The following is an 18,007-nucleotide window of genomic DNA, read 5'->3' on the forward strand; positions in this document are numbered from 1 at the left end:
AACAAACAACGAAGAGTAATTACTTCCGGGGTCAGTCCTCTCCATATTTAAACAAGTTGTTGGCAAAACATGTTGTATTCCACTCGGAGTTAAACTTTCATTTTTTTTTTTTTTTTTACCAATTCCAATGAGTTCGCAAAAAGGTAACGTTTCTCGCTCGCGAGGGCAAAGGCATCAAAACATCTCTGCCTACAAGAACGACCGACATGGAGCGTCCACACAAGTAAAGGTGAGACCAGCATGTGCCGGAGTAACTTCGGCATGGTTGTGCCTCTCAAAACACATCCAATACATCTCTACGTTACTCACAAACAGTTGGGGATATTACATCAATCGTCATTTCACCTTCTCTAAACTTTTGAATGTTCACCGTTTCTGTACTTTTTGCTCAACGCGCTGTTCTCTTACAAGAAACGGAATCCATCCTATTTGGGTCCCATTTCAACCTTCTTAAAGTCAGTGACTTCACTATAAAAGTGGGTGACATTGTTATCACCAGGAAAGATGAGATCACCTATCTAGGTTCAATTCTAGAGGCTAATCTTTCCTGTGATAAAATGCCAACCAAGGTAATCAAAAAGGTCAACCAAAGAACGAGATTCCTCTACAGCAGGGGTGCCCACACTTTTTCTGCAGGCGAGCTACTTTTCAATTGACCAACTCGAGGGGATCTACCTCATTTATATATATCATTTATATTTATTTATTTATGAAAGAGACATTTTTGTAAACAAGTTAAATGTGTTTAATGATAATACAAGCATGTGTAACACATATAGATGTCTTTCTTTCACAAAGACAATAATATAAGTTGGTGTATTACCTGATTCTGATGACTTGCATTGATTGGAATCAGACAGTAATGATGATAACGCCCACATTTTCAAATGGAGGAGAAAAAAAGTTGTCCTTTCTGTACAATACCACATGAAAGTGGTTGGTTTTTGGCATCTAATTCATCCAGCTTCCATACACTTTACAAGAAAAACATTGGCGGCAAATTCCGTAGCTTGCTTGATTGACATTCACGGCACCCGAGGGTCTTGTGAGATGACGCTGGCTGCTGCCAGTTCATTATTATGAAAAAATGACAGAGAGGAAGGTGAGAAACACTTTTCATTTCAACAGACTTTCGCGCCGTCCCTTCCGTCAAAACTCTAAAGGCCGACTGCACATTTCCTATCTTCACAATAAAAGCCCTGCTTCATGCTGCCTGCGTTAACAAAATAAGAGTCTCGGAATGCTGGCTTGCACAAGTGATGTGCACGCCAGCTTTCTGAGGGATCGCTTGTGCACGCCAGTTTTCCGAGACTCTGTATTTAGTTAGCGCAGGCAGCATGAAGCAGGGCTTTTATTGTGAAGATAGGAAATGTGCAGTCGGCCTTTAGAGTTTTGACGGAAGGTACGGCGCGAGAGTCTGTTGAAATAAAAAGTGTTTCTCGCCTTCCTCTCGGTCATATTTTCATAATAATGATCTTGCAGCAGCCAGCGTCATCTCACAAGACCCTCCGGTACCGTGAATGTCATTTAAGTGACGTCTTGGTGAAGATTGATGATCACAAATTTTTAGGTCTATTTTTTTTAAAAGCCTGGCTGGAGATCGACTGACACACCCCCCGCGGTCGACTGGTAGCTCGCGATCGACGTAATGGGCACCCCTGCTCTACAGAATCTCCTCCCTGGTCAACAAAACCACCCTGAAGATTCTTGCGGGAACTCTCATTCAACCCTTTTTCGATTACGCTTGCACCTCCTGCTACTCCAGCACCTCCAAAACACTCAAATCTAGACTCCAAACATCCCAGAATAAGCTAGTCCGGTTACTTTTAGACCTCCACCCCAGATCACACCTCACTCCAACCCACTTCTCCAAAGTGGGCTGGCTCAGGGTGGAGGACAGAGTAAAACAACTTGCACTGAGCCTAGTCTATAAAATCCGCTACACCTCCCTGATACCGAAGTACATGTCAAACTACTTTCTTAAAGGCCTACTGAAATGAGATTTTCTTATTTAAACGGGGATAGCAGGTCCATTCTATGTGTCATACTTGATCATTTCGCGATATTGCCATATTTTTGCTGAAAGGATTTAGTAGACAACATCCACGATGAAGTTCGCAACTGGAGAAAAGCCCTGCCTCTACCGGAAGTCGCAGAAGATGACGTCACATGTTGATGGCTCCTCATATATTCACATTAATTTTAATAGGAGACTCCAACAAAAACAGCTATTCAGCCCGAGAAAAGGACAATTTCCCCATTAATTTGAGCGAAGGTGAAAGATTTGTGTTTGAGGATATTTATAGCGACTGAGTCAAAAACCCCCCCAAAAAAACACTATTGCAATCGCGTTGCATTGAGACGGATTCATATGTTTTTAGAGACATTTACTAAAATAATTCTAGGAAATCCCTTATCTTTCTATTGTGTTGCTAGTGTTTTAGTGAGTTTAACAGTACCTGATAGTCGGAAGTGTACGTCCACGGCCGGGTGTCTCGGGGAAGTTGACGGCAGCTGTACGGACGGCACAAGCTCAGCTGATATTCGGTAAGTGGTGACTTTTTAACCACAATTTTCTCACCAAAACCTGCTGGTTGACAAGTGGTCGGGATCCATTTCCGCTGTGATCCATAGTAAAGTTTCAACTCCGTGAATTTTAAACAAGGAATCACCGTGTTTTTGTGTGGCTAAAGGCTAAAGCTTCCCAACTCCATCCTTCTACTTTGACTTCTCCAATATTAATTGAACAAATTGTAAAATATTCAGCAACACAGATCTAAAAAATACTGTGTAATTATGCCGTTAAAGCAGATGACTTTTAGCTGTGTGTGTGTGCAGCGCTCATATTCATAACAGCCCGTGGCGTCACGCGTACACGTCATCATTACGCGATGTTTTCAAGAAAAAAGTCCCAGGAAATTTAAAATTGCAATTTAGTAAACTAAAAAGGCCGTATTGGCATGTGATGCAATGTTAATATTTCATCATTGATATATAAACTATCAGACTGCGTAGTGGCTAGTAGTGGGTTTCAGTAGGCCTTTAACGTAAATGACCGCCATAACCACAACACCAGGGAGAGTTCCACAAACCACGTTAAACCCAGATTCCGATGCAACAAAGGTCTTAACTTATTCTCTTTCTATGCCACATCAATGTGGAATGCACTCCCAACAGGTGTAAAAGTAAGTGCATCTCTATATTCCTTCAAAACCGCTCTAAAACAACACCTCCAGGCAACTTCAACCCTTTACTAATACCCTTCCTCCATTCACATCCCATCTCCCCGGATTATAAATAACCTAATGTAAATAATCAAATGTACTTCTAATGTATTTACTTGCTCTTATGCTATCTGAACTCACTATGTTCTCTGCTGGCTGTACATATCCTACCAAGTAAGACCTACACTGTTTCAATGTCCATTTCTCTGTTTATGCAATTGTTGATGACTGAAGTACTGATATCAACCACGGTGGCAGAGGGGTTAGTGCGTCTGCCTCACAATACGAAGGTCCTGCAGTCCTGGGTTCAAATCCAGGCCCGGGATCTTTCTGTGTGGAGTTTGCATGTTCTCCCCGTGAATGCGTGGGATCCCTCCGGGTTTCTCCGGCTTCCTCCCACTTCTAAAGACATGCACCTGGGGATAGGTTGATTGGCAACACTAAATTGGCCCTAGTGTGTGAATGTGAGTGTGAATGTTGTCTATCTGTGTTGGCCCTGCGATGAGATGGCGACTTGTCCAGGTGATACCCCGCCTTTCGCCCGATTGTAGCTGAGATAGGCGCCAGCGCCCCCCGCGACCCCGAAAGGGAATAAGTGGTAGAAAATGGATGGATGGATATATATGTGTTAGGGCTGAGCAATATTGGCTTTTATCAATATAGCGAACTTTTTATGCCATATTGTGATATACGATATATGTTACAATAGTTTGCCTTGGCCTTGAATGAACACTTGATGCATATAATCACAGCAGTATGATGATCCTATGTGTCTACATTAAAACATTCTTCTTCATACTGCATTATTATATGCTACTTATAAACTTCCATGCAGAGAGGGAAATCACAGCTAAGTCAATTGACCAAAACTGTATTCATTAAATTTGCTTCATTCTCTCGCTATTGTCTGCTGAATATCTTCCCACTTGAAGCCAAACCACCGCCATATGATGGACCCCCTGCTCTTTATTTTGGGCATTAACTGTTCTTCCTCCATTTGTGATCACACACACACACACACACACACCGCAAAATGAGCTAACATTACTATAAAAGCTGATAAGCCTTTTCCTAAAGGACTGTGAGTGAGCTAGATATTTCTAGAACGTCAACGGGCTCATAGTAATGTTACTGGTAGTTGCCTGAGTGGTGTTTATCATAATTTGGAGAGAGTCTGTTGCATTATGCTCACCTGCTAAACACTTTTCTGCTAACCCGCACCGTCTCTCCTCTCTGCCTGCCTCTGCCGTGAGCACTGACTCCATGCGCTCTGAATACTCACTGCTGATTGGCTGTTACCGCTCTGAATACGCACTGCTGAATGGCTGTCAAAAAGCGATCTGAATACGCACTGCTGATTGGCTGTTACCGCTCCGCGTGTAACCAAACAGATGGTTGTGTGGGTGGGACAATGCAAGGTGCTGCAGAGGCAGTATGAATCACAGCAGCTTGTTTAAGACTTTAGTTTAGCACCAAATGATAATATAAATACATTTGATAAAGTCAAATACAAATAAGGCAACAAGAGAAGTATCGTACACTTCTCTTTTGTAAAGAAAATCTGAACAGCCAATATGTACCAGTGTAGTTTGTGTGCCTAATCTTGTCGCTGCAATTGTATGGTTTCTCACATGTTTTTTTCCATGTATTTCTGAAATGTAGAAGGCAAACTCCAAGATCCACGATGGACTCTGTCAACACTGCAAGGGTGTCCTCGAGTGGAAAGTGAAGTACAACAAATACAAGTCTCTAACACAACCCCGGAAATGGTAAGGACTAATTAAATGAATGCATTGAACATAACAGCAGTAAAATGTGTTACTTAGGGATGAGTACTCTAATAGGCACTGACCAAATTCCGGCAGTAATCCCGGGTATCGATTCACGTAAAATCAAACAGTGCCAAATTGTAGTACTTTTGTTGCGCGTGAAGTCACGTCCGGTTGCAGACTTAACACCGGCTCACGTAAACAGTCATGCAGCATTCAGGGCGGATTCAGAAAAAACTTCCCGTAAGTAATGTTGCAATTTTCAACACCAAGAAAGCAAGTATGCTTGGTAGAAATGTTCCAATTTAAAGTAAGACTGCACTCTTTAAATTGTGCTAAAATGATGCTAATTTACATTGGATTTGCCATGGACAGGATACTCGGGTTGTCCCGATTCAAATAATTTGGTACCGCTATTTTGATACTTTTCAAAATAAAGGGGGCCACAATACAATATCATTTTTGGCTTTTTTTTTAACAGAATACCTTGGGATACATTACATAGATTTCTTATTGCATCAAATACACATTTTGTCATTAAATAAGATAGTCATCATACTATACAACTTCTCTTTTAGTAGTAAGTAAACAAACAAAGGCTCCTAATTTGGCTGCTGACGTATGCAGTAACATATTGTGTCATTTCTCATTTAATTATTTTGTCAAAACCATGAAGGACAAGCGGTAGAAAATAGATTGTTAATCTACTTGTTCATTTAGTGTTAAAATGTAAAACAAGCCGATATTAACATGTTCTATCTACAGTTCTGTTTAAAGTGTAATAATCACTTATTCTTCTGTTTATTACTGTACATAAGTATTGTTACTTTTTGGTATCAATCCAATACCAAGTAGTTACAGGGTCATACATTGGTCATAATTAAAGGTTTCCTGTGTCCAGATATGTATTTCCTGGGTTTCTAAACAATAAAAAAATGACAAAAGATTTTGTGATGATAAAAAATACAAACGTAATCATTGTAGTGTTGACTATGTATGGCTCTTGTACTTTGTATCGTTACAGTCAAAACTTGTTTAGATCCACTAGTTTGATTATATTCCGGAGCGTTAAATTGCTATTAGCGGTTAGCTAGTGTATCCTCTTATGGTGTGCAGTGACGCATGTTAAAGGCCTACTGAAATGAGATTTTCTTATTTAAACGGGAATCGCAGGTCCATTCTATATGTCATACTTGATCATTTCGCGATATTGCCATATTTTTGCTGAAAGGATTTAGTAGAGAACATCGACGATAAAGTTTGCAACTTTTGGTTGCAAATAAAAAAGCCCTGCCTTTACCGGAAGTATGTGCACGTGACATCACGAGTTGCAGGGCTCCACATATATTCACATTGTTTATAATGGGAGCCACCAGCAGTAAGAGCAATTCGGACCGAGAAAGCGAGGATGAAAGATTAGTGAAATAGCATATTAATAGTGAAGAACTAGAAGAAAAAAAAAGCGATGGTTCCGGGCGGCGGCAGTGTGAGTGTTTCAGATGTAATAAGACACATTTACTAGGATAATTCTGGAAGATCCCTTATCTGCTTATTGTTTTAATAGTTAATGCATATTTATTTGATATGACTATAAACAAAATACGGAATAAATGTCCATCTTGTTAAAACACCAAAATTGTGTGGGGGTTGAATAATTTTGATCACAACTGTACACCCCTCCCCCAGCTTGGACAGTCAGACCATCTTTCCCTCCTGCTCTCTCCTACCTACACCCCCATCAGACGCCAGGCCTATCACAAAGACTGTTATGACCTGGCCTGACATTTCACTCCCCAAACTTCAGGACTGCTTCCAACACACAGACTGGGACCTCTTCCAACAACAGGAGCTGGAGACAGCCACAGGAACGGTGCTGGACTACATACCGTTCTGCATCGGGAATGTGACTGTGGAAAAAACCATCCGGGTTTACCCCAACAAGAAACCCCGGATGACCAGCCAGGTACACACACTCCTCAGGGCCCGCGACGCAGCCTTCAGGTCAGGGTACAGGGCACTGTACAGTGCTGCTACAGCCGACCTGAAGAGAGGGATTAAAAAAGCAAAGGCGGACCACAGGAGGTGCGTAGAATTCCATCTGTCCAGCAATAACTCACGGGAGGTGTGGCGGGGCATTCATGACATCACAAACTTCAGAGGCTGCGATGTGACAACAGCGGGTCAGAGTTTGACACTGGCAGAGGAGCTTAACTGTTTCTTCGCCCTTTTCGAAACTCCCCAGCGACACTCATCTGCTCCAGCCTTTCCCCCGGCCCCACCGGGCTCCGGCACCACTCCTCTCACTGTACAGGAGCACAGTGTCAGACGAGTGCTCCTGGCTGTGAACCCTAGGAAGGCTGCCGGACCAGAGGGTGTACCTGGAAAGGTGCTTAGGGCGTGCGCCCACCAGCTCGCTTCCCTCCCTGACCAGGATCTTCAACCTCTCCCTGGCTCAGGCAGTCATCCCATCCTGCCGAAGTCATCTACAATAATCCCGGTGCCGAAGAAGTCTCCCATCACCATCCTGAATGATTACCGACGGGTGGCCCTCACTCCGGTAATCATGAAGTGCTTCGAGAGACTGGTTCTCCAGCACATCAAGGACCATATCCCTCCAGACTTCGACCCCTACCAGTTCGCATACCAGGCGAACAGATCCACAGAGGACGTAATCGCTGTTGCTCTCCACTCTTTTCTGAACCACCTGGAGCAGCAGCAGAGCTACGTCCGAATGCTCTCTGTGGATTATAGTTCTGCCTTCAATACAATAATCCTGGACAGACACTGCAATAAACTGGACACTCTTGGCCTCCCCCCTCTCACAAGCGCCTGGATAAGGGACTTCCTAACGGACCAACCCCAGAATGTGAGACTTGGCCCCCATCGCTCATCCACCCGCACGCTGAGCATCGGGTCCCCACAGGGCTGTGTGCTGAGCCCCCTCCTATACTTCTTCTACACCCATGACTGCAGTGCAGCCCACGGTGACAGCCTTATCGTCAGTTCGCTGACGATACCACAGTGGTCTGGCTCATCTCCAGGGGTGACGAGGCTCCCTACAGAGAGGAGGTCCTAATGCTGATGGCCTGGTCTTCGTAGAACAACCTCTCTCTCAACACCAGCAAGACCAGAGAGATCATCGTCGACTTCAGGAGGAGCAGCACCGACCCTGCCCCCCTCTACGTCAACAGCGAGCGTGTGGAGAGGGTCCGCTCCTTCAGGTACCTTGGAGTCCACATCTCTAATGACTTTTCCTGGACAGTCAACACCACATCAATCATGAAGAAAGCTCAGCAGCGGCTACACTTCCTGAGAGTCCTCGGGAAGTACAACCTGAAGCCTGACCTGCTGCTGACCTTCTACCGCTCGTCCATCGAGAGCCTGCTGACCTACTGTATTACAATATGGTACGGCAGCTGCACTGCAGCAGACAGGGAGAGGCTGCAAAGAGTGGTCAAGACTGCTCAGAAGATCATCGGCCGCCCTCTCCCCTCTCTGATGGACATCTACACCTCCCGCTGCCTCAACAGAGCCAGTGCCATCATCAAAGATAGCACCCTCCCTGGCTCTGACCTGTTCCACCTGCTGCCCTCTGGGAAGCGCTACAGGTGCAATAAAACCAAGACAAACAGGCTAAAGAACAGCTCCTTCCCCAGGGCCATAACCACCCTGAACGGACTGCCACATTGACCCTCATCACTGCCTTCTCTTCAGTGCAATAAGCCTTTCCAACAACCACCCTGTTTTTTTTTTTCATGTACAATATATATTCATTTCACCCACTGTATAGAGTGTACTTTTTTACAGTGTATAGTCACATTTGAACAGAGTGTATAGTGTACATTTGCACAGAGTGTACATTGTACAGAAAATATAGTGTACACTGTTCTCTTCCACACCTTTCTTTGCACTTCTATATTTTTTATATTTTTATATATTTAAACATTGTTTTCTTGCATGCACACATCGCACTGTATAGAATGGCCTCAATCTCGTTACCCTGCGTAATGACAATAAAGCTGATTCTGATTCTGATTGTTGGTCCAATCCACCGTATTTTCTTTCTCGATTTTCATAACAGAAACTAAAAACTTAGTTGTTGTGCAGAAATGCCGACGGCTTTATTTGACCTAGATGACCACATTATAGTGCCTTTGGTGATATTTGTTTGCATCAAAAACATCTTTACTAATATTAATAAAATAGATGAATAAATCAATGTTAGGCCCAGCAGAAAATGCTGAATCTTGATATCGCAAGTAAACATTGCTGAACAACAGGGACATCTAAAGCTAAATAACGAGACAAAATATGAACTTCACACTATACAAACTGCAGACATGAATTGTTGATGAGATTAATATTTTTAGCAGGAAATCAACTGCAAACAAACTTATTTTTCTCATTAGCGTCATGATCACAGCAGCATGGCAGTCGTTATGTCAATCAAATACGTTACTTAGCAATGCACTAAATAGTCCAACTTTGTTAATGTTTAATTTGTGGATTTCTCAAATATAAAGAGATGATGTCGTGATTTTCAAGTGAAGTGAGGTAGCAGTAACCTTTTTCCAGTGATGTACCCCCTGTGAACATTTTCTCAATTCAAGTACCCCCTAATCAGAGCAAATAATTTTTGGTTGGACAAAAAGAGATGAAGTAAAATATGTCATCAGTTTCTGATTTATTAAATTGTATACCAGTGCAAAATATTGCTCATTTGTAGTGGTCTTTCTTGAACAATTTGGGGAAAAAAATAAAAATAACTAAAAACTTGTTTGAAAATAAACAAGTGATTTAATTATAAATAAAGATTTCTACACGTAGACGTAACCATCAACTTAAAGTGCCCTCTTTGGGGATTGTAATAGAGAACCATCTGGATTCATGAACTTAACATTTCTTCACCAAAAAATACATCTTTAACATCAATATTTATGAAACATGTCCACAAAAATTCTAGCTGTCAACACTGAATATTGCATTGTTGCATTTCTTTTCACAGTTTATGAACTTACATTCATGTTTTGTTGAAGTATTATTAATTAAATATATTCCTAAAGGAGTTTTTTAATTGTTGCTATTTTTTAGAATATTTAAAAAAAAAATCTCATGTACCCTTTGGCATATCTTCGCGTACCTCCATTTGAGAATCACTGCTCTAGGTGATAATAAATGGTTTAAATCATTGAAAATTATTTTTTTCTCATGTTTAAAAATCCACTCCTTTCCATTTTAAATATTTTTTTCACAATCGCTTATATATCTATCTCGAAACCTTTCAAAATAAGCCTAAATCTGCACTGAGGTCAATAAGCCGTAGCCCAATTGGACTCTAGAGCAAGGCAGAGGTTTTATTTAACAAGTATATTTCATATTTTGTGCCACTGTAACATTACACATAGTTTGAACAGTAACACTGCGTATGAATATGTAGGTGGTTCTTGACGGAGCCCAGGTTGAGAGTCACTGCTTTGTACCATCTAATGTGCATGTTTTTTATTTCAGTATCAAATGTTGTCAGAAGACGGTGAAGGATGCGTATCACGTCATTTGTAAGCCATGTTCCCTTCAGCTTGACATGTGCTGCAAATGTGGAAAGAAAGAGGACATTGTCATCCCGTAAGTGCTCTACTAATGGTAAATTGTTGTCTATTGATCACACAATCACGATTAATTTTGTAAAGAATGCAATATTAGTGCTGCTATTACATGCTACCGCTTTAAAGCAGGGGTGTCCAAACTTTTTTCCACTGAGGGCCGCACACTGATATTTTTTTAATTTTTGAAAAGCTATACAATATGTCGATTTTTTTTTTAACCTTTTAGTGCTTCCCTCATGTTTGGTCCCGAGGACCAATAATTTCTACAACTCTTATTTTTTTTGTGATTGGGCACATGTTTTTCACAAAAATAATTCATGAAGTTTTGTTCTTTTATGAATTAATTATGGGTCTACTGAAAATGTGACCAAATCTGCTGGGTCAAAAGTATACATAGAGCAACATAAAAGATCAATTTTGGTGATGTAGAAAAGTTACAATCAAATGAAACCAGTTTCACGGCATGGCCTTTTATCTTCATATGAATGAAATGATTGTCGACACCTGTTTACTTCTCTGAGCCCATTTTAATAGGGCTCATGTGATGCAGTCATTAAACTCTTTTATAAACGCGACAATGGGAAAGTCATAAGAACTCAGCACAGATTGGAAAAAATAATTATTGATTTGAATAAGTCAGGAAAGTCACTTGGAGCCATTTCAAGGCAGCTTAAGGTCCCAAGTGCGACTGTGCAGAAAAGTGTTCGTAAGTGTAAAGTGCATGGCAGAGTTTTGTCACTGCCACTATCAGGAAGAAAACACAAGCTATCACCTGCTGCTGAGAGAAAATTGGTCAGGGTGATCAAGAGTCAACTGAAAACCACCAAAAAGCAGTTCTGCAATGAATTGGAAGCTGCTGGAGCACAGATGTCAGTGTCCACAATCAAGCGTGTTTTGCATGTCCATGGACTGAGAGGCTACCGTGCAGGAAGGAAGCCCTCGCTCCAAAAGCGACACCTTAAGGCTCGTCTTAAGTTTGCTGCTGATCACATGGACAAAGTTAAGACCTTATGGAGGAAAGTTCTGTGATCAGATGAAACAAAAAGTGAGCTGTTTGGCCACAATACCCAGCGATATGTTTGGAGGAGAAAAGGTGAGGTCTTTAATCCCAGGAACACCACCCTACCGTCAGGCATGGTGGTGGTAGTATTACTCTCTGGGCCTGCTTTGCTGCCAATGCAACTGGTGCTTTACAGAGAGTAAAGGAACTATGAAGAAGGAGGATTACTTCCAAATTCTTCAGGACAACCTAAAATCATCAGCCAGGAGGTTGGGTCATGGGCGCAATTGGGTGTTCCAACAGGACAATAACCGCAAACCCACATCAAAAATAGCTAAAGGAATGGCTAAATCAGGCTAGAATTAAGGTTTTAGAATGGCCTTCCCAAAGTCCTGACTAAAACCCCATTGAGAACATGTGGACAACGCTGAAAAAACAAGTCCATGTCAGAAAACCAACAAATTTAGCTTAACTGCACCAATTTTGTCAAGAGGAGTGGTCACAAATTCAACAAGAAGCTTGCCAAAAGCTTGTGGATGGCTACCAAAAGTGCCTTATTGCAGTGAAACTTGCCAAGGGACATGTAAGCAAATATTAACATTGCTGTATGTATACTTTTGACCCAGCAAATTTGGTCACATTTTCAGTAAACACATAATAAATTCATAAAAGAACCACACTTCATGAAAGATTTTTTGACGAAGTATGTGCTCCAATCACTTTATCACAAAAAAATAAGAGTTGTAGAAATTATTGGAAACTCAAGACAGACATGACATTATGTTCTTTACAAGCAAATTTACGTTGGATTTGCCATTGAAAAGTTACTATTAGCATTCGCAATGTTTTTTCCCATAACACATCCAAATCTGGTCAAGGAAACGACAACTAAGATGAATGTTACAATCATTTACCATGGACATGTTTTTCTGCCTTTTGTGCAGAGTCAACTCGCATTTGGACCAAGAAGAAAAGGAACAGGAAGATCTCAAAGACGGAGTCACAACGTGCAGAAAGAAGGACGTGGATACCTCGGACAGGGATGAGGATTATGACGAGGATGATGAGGAGGACTTCGGTGATTTTGAAGATGACAACTGTGACAGTAATGCAACACCAAAGGAGACAAACAACAAGTGCGCTCCACTTCCTGATATGTCCAGAGTGAACATTACAGAGTAAAGGTGATGGCGCGACCTGGAGGGGCTGACCCTTGGGCATGGATGTGATCTGGTAGGCATGCAGAAATGTGGCTGAACTGTCAGCAATGGCGATGTTGGATCATACATGTTGAAGAATATAAAACCTGTACACGTGCTGGACACTTCATTAGAACCATATACAGTTCTTTCAAGTACAGTACACATTCTCTGAAAGGGGAACATTATCACCAGACCTATGTAAGCATCAATATATACCTTGATGTTGCCGAAAAAAGACCATATGTTTTTTTAACCGATTTCCGAACTCTAAACGGGTGAATTTGGCGATTTGAACGCCTTTCAATTGTTCGCTGTCTAAACAATGACCTTTCACCCGTGACGTCACAACATGAAGCAATCCGCCATTTTCTCAAACACATTACACACACCAAGTCAAAACAGCTCTGTTATTTCCATTTTTTTTGACTGTTTTCCGTACCTTGGAGACGTTATGCCTCGTCGGTGTGTTGTCGGAGGGTGTAACAACACGAACAGAGACTGTTTCAAGTTGCACCAGTGGTCAAAAGATGCGAAAGTCCCTTGTTTGTTCTGCACACTGTACCGACGACAGCTATGCTACAACAGAGATGGCAAGAATGTGTGGATATCCTGCGACACTCAAAGCAGATGCATTTCCAACAATAAAGTCAACGAAATCACAAAGGTGAGTTTTGTTGATGTTATTGATGTTGAGTGTGCTAATCAGACATATTTGGTGACGGCATGACTGCAAGCTAATCGATGCTAACATGCTATTTAGGATAGCTGTATGTGCATATTGCATCATTATGCCTCATTTGTAGCTATATTTGGATCCAGCCTTTCCCTCCACCCACATTTAATGCCAAACAAACGCATACCAATCGTTGGTTAGAAGGTGATCGTCGAATTCATCCGCGCTTTCTCTCGTGCCGCTGTCTATCGTGATATGGCTCAAAAGCTTCTGTTTCTTCTTTAATGTCGTTTTCGGTACCTGCCTCCATACTCCGACCATCTGTTTCAATACATGCGTAATCTGTAGAATTGCTTACGGCGCTGAAATCCGAGTCTGAATCCGAGCTACTGTGCTATACCTTTCTGTGCTATCCGCCATGTTTGTTTTTGGTAGCTTCCCGCAGTGACGTCACAGGAAAATAGACGGGTGGATATCGCAATGGTGTAAATCAGGCACTTTGAAGCCGTTTTTCGGGATATTGCGTGATGGGTAAAATTTCGAGAAAAACTTTGAAAAATAAAATAAGCCACTGGGAACTAGGGATGCACCGAAATTAAAATTTGTGGCCGAAGCCGAATAAAATGTAAACGCTTGACCGAAGGCCGAACACCGAATAATGAATGCAGTTTTTCACAATTTTTTTAATATTGCATAAATAGCCTAAGAGAAATATTTAGACATGTTTTTCAAATAAGGTAATTTTTTATTGAATATTGACATTTTTTTAAATAATCCAGTAGCCTTTGCTTTTCAAAAAAAGCACAAAGTTTTTCATTTATATTAGGCCTTCAAACAAAACATGCATTCCAAAAAAAAAAAAAAGTGCATTAAAGTGGATAAGCCCACAACAAATGAATTGTCCTTTTGGCAAAAGTCTGCTTAGCCACAGTAGATATGCTAATAATGTAAACAGAAGGCTCAAGTAAATCTCAATTAAGTGTGTGCTTGTTACCTCTTACACTTATACAGGTAGCCTACACAACAGGCTAATAATGTAAACCGAGGCCCCACTAAATCTCAATAAGTGTGTGCTTGTAACCTCATACACTTATACAGGTACACAACATATCCCAACGTCACCGCGTCACTGCACGTTGGTTGATTGCGTCACCGCGTCAAAAAATTGCGTCACACGCCACTATTCGGCCTTGTTTTTAACTCAATTCCACCGAAGGCCGAATGTGGCTTTTTTTGCCATATTCAGCCGAATATATTTGGTTACCGATTAATCGGTGCATCACTACTGGGAACTGATTTTTATTGGTTTAAACCCTTCAGAAATTGTGATAATGTTCCCCTTTAGTGCAGTGGAACCTCTGTTTAAGAACTTGACCGGTTTTTGAACAGGGTTCGTAAATAGAAAAGTTTGTATAGCGAAGAAAAATTCTCCATACGAAACAATGTAAATATGAAGTCAATCAATCAATCAATGTTTATTTATATAGCCCCAAATCACAAATGTCTCAAAGGACTGCACAAATCATTACGACTACAACATCCTCGGAAGAACCCACAAAAGGGCAAGGAAAACTCACACCCAGTGGGCAGGGAGAATTCACATTCAGTGGGACGCCAGCGACAATGCTGACTATGAGAAACCTTGGAGAGGACCTCAGATGTGGGCAACCCCCCCCCTCTAGGGGACCGAAAGCAATGGATGTCGAGCGGGTCTAACATGATACTGTGAAAGTTCAATCCATAGTGGCTCCAAGACAGCAGTGAGAGTCCCGTCCACAGGAAACCATCTCAAGCGGATCAGCAGCGTAGAGATGTCCCCAACCGATATACAGAACTGTATATCGAACAAACATAACAATGAAGTGATGGATCAAAGTTCTCTTTAACAAGACAAAACAAGAAGCCACACACTCACAGAAGTTCCTTTAGTGTCTTCACCAAAGATCATAAACCACGAAAATAAACTTTTAAAAACTTAAAACCCGCTTGCATTAACATCGGCGAAGGAGTAGCTGAACGAGGAAGGAGCAGACACAGGGAGAGAAGGGTGGGATCGGAGGTAAGGGATCACGTGTGTGTGTAAGCGCTTGAAAAAGGCGCCGCTGAATGAGAGGCAACTCTTTTCTCCCTCTGTGAAATAAGTCTGCTTTGGCATCCTTTTCCAGAAATGTCTGGTCCCATCACAATTAAAACTTGCTGTGGTACAAAACATGCCTCGCTTATTCTTTCGTATTTGAGCGCCCTATTAATGTATTATTTGCAAATAGTCTCCACAGCGATTCCCTCCTTCTTTCCACGATGGTATGTTGTTTTTTTGGGACTCATATTGAGTTAGCAAAATGGACATTAAAAAACACAGACAAAGCACGCATGCTAAAGCGCTGAGAAGTGACTAATAGTGTACTGCTCAGCGTGACACTGAATGAATGAATGAAACGTTCGTATGCAGACACATAATTAGGGCATAATCGTCTCAATCTAAAAGTTCCCAAATAGCCCTTAGGGATATTTTCGTTTACTTTTGTCTAAAATCGCCCAATTTGGCACAGGTGTAGCTCAGGGCATACTTAAATGATTTAGCTAGGGCACTCGCGTCGGTGACCTTGGGGGTCGCCACAGCGGCCAATCAAATATGGCCGCCACTTCTAATAGCTTTTGTCTGTAACATTTCAATCAATCAGTCAATCAATCAATGTTTATTTATATAGCCCTAAATCACTAGTGTCTCAAAGGGCTGCACAAACCCCAATACAAACCACAACGACATCCTCGGTAGAGCCCACATAAGGGCAAGGAAAACTCACACCCAGTGGGACGTCGGTGACAATGATGACTCTGAGAACCTTGGAGAGGACCGCATATGTGGGCAACCCCCTCCCTCTAGAGGACCGAAAGCAATGGATGTCGAGCGGGTCTAACATGATACTGGTCAAGTTCAATCCATAGTGGATCCAACACAACCGTGAGAGTCCAGTCCAGAGTGGATCCAACACAGTAGCAAGAGTCCCGTCCATAGTGAAGCCAACAGGAAACCATTCCAAGCGGAGGCGGATCAGCAGCGCAGAGATGTCCCCAGCCGATACACAGGCGAGCGATCCATCCTGGGTCCCGACTCTGGACAGCCAGTACGTCATCCATGGCCGTCGGACCGAACCACCTGCACATGGGAGAGTGCGACAGAGGAGAAAAAGAAAAGAAACGGCAGATCAACTGGTCTAAAAAGGGGGTCTATTTAAAGGCTAGAGTATACATATTAGTTTTAAGGTGAGACTTAAATGCTTCTACTTAAGTGTTACCGGGAGGGCATTCCAGAGTACTGGAGCCCGAACGGAAAACGCTCTATAGCCCACAGACTTATTTTGGGCTTTGGGAAACACTAATAAGCCGGAGTCCTTTGATCGCAGATTTCTTGCCGGGACATATGGTACAATACAATCGGCAAGATAAGCTGGAGCTAGACCGTGTAGTATTTTATACGTAAGTAGTAAAACCTTAAAGTCACATCTTAAGTGCACAGGAAGCCAGTGCAGGTGAGCCAGTATAGACGTAATGTGATCAAACTTTCTTTTTCTTGTCTAAAGTCTAGCAGCCGCATTTTGTACCAACTGTAATCTTTTAATGCTAGACATGGGGAGACCCGAAAATAATGTTACAGTAATCGAGACGAGACGTAACAAGCACATGGATAATGATCTCGGCGTCACTAGTGGACAAAATGGAGCGAATTTTAGCAATATTACAGAGATGAAAGAAGGCCATTTTAGTAACGCTTTTAATGCGTAACTCAAAGGAGAGAGTTGAGTCAAAGATAATACCCAGATTCTTTACAGAGTCGCCTTGTTTAGTTATTTGGTTGTCAAATGTTAAAGTTTTATTATTAAATAGAGGTCGGTGTCTAGCAGGACTGATAATCAGCATTTCCGTTTTTTTGGCCTTGAGTTGCAAAAAGTTAGCGGACATCCATCTACAATCCGGCGTGTTGGTCAGCTTTAGGGGCATGTAGAGTTGGGGGTCATCAGCATAACAGTGAAAGCTAACACCGGATTTGCGTATGATGTCACCTAGCGGCAGCATGTAGATGCTGAAGAGTGCAGGGCCAAGGACCGAACCCTGGGGAACTCCACACGTTCCCTCTACATAGTCCGAGGTCACATTGTTATGGGAGACGCACTGCATCCTATCAGTAAGATAGGAGTTAAACCAAGACAGGGCTAAGTCTGACATACAATTCGTGTTTTGATACGATATTATGATTGACGGTATCGAAAGCAGCGCTAAGATTGAGGATCAGCAATATAGATGACGCATTAGAATCCATCGTTAGCAATTGATCATTAGTCATTTTTGCGAGGGCTGTCTCCGTCGAGTGATTTGCCCTGAAACCGGATTGAAAGGTTTCACATAGATTGTTAGACGCTAAGTGTTCATTTAGCTGCTGTGCAACAATTTTTTCGAGTATTTTTGAAATAAAGGGAAGGTGAGACACCGGTCGGTAGTTTACAATGAGGTCAGGGTTGAGGTTAGGTCTTTTAAGGA

The 18,007-nt window shown here is 42.0% G+C and overlaps 1 protein-coding gene across 1 annotated transcript; it reads left to right on the top strand.

The window, feature by feature from the left end:
• On the top strand, window positions 1-15,680 carry lg01h9orf85 (linkage group 01 C9orf85 homolog). Its single transcript, XM_061897859.1, has 4 exons — window positions 1-229; window positions 4,887-4,993; window positions 10,502-10,615; window positions 12,541-15,680. The coding sequence occupies exons 1-4, from the start codon at window positions 128-130 to the stop codon at window positions 12,776-12,778; spliced, it is 561 nt and encodes a 186-aa protein (XP_061753843.1). The 5' UTR covers window positions 1-127; the 3' UTR covers window positions 12,779-15,680.
• The last annotated feature ends 2,327 nt before the right edge of the window (window positions 15,681-18,007 follow it).

This window comes from Nerophis ophidion, linkage group LG01 (assembly GCF_033978795.1).
Source record: "Nerophis ophidion isolate RoL-2023_Sa linkage group LG01, RoL_Noph_v1.0, whole genome shotgun sequence".
In the NCBI taxonomy this organism is placed as follows: domain Eukaryota; kingdom Metazoa; phylum Chordata; class Actinopteri; order Syngnathiformes; family Syngnathidae; genus Nerophis; species Nerophis ophidion.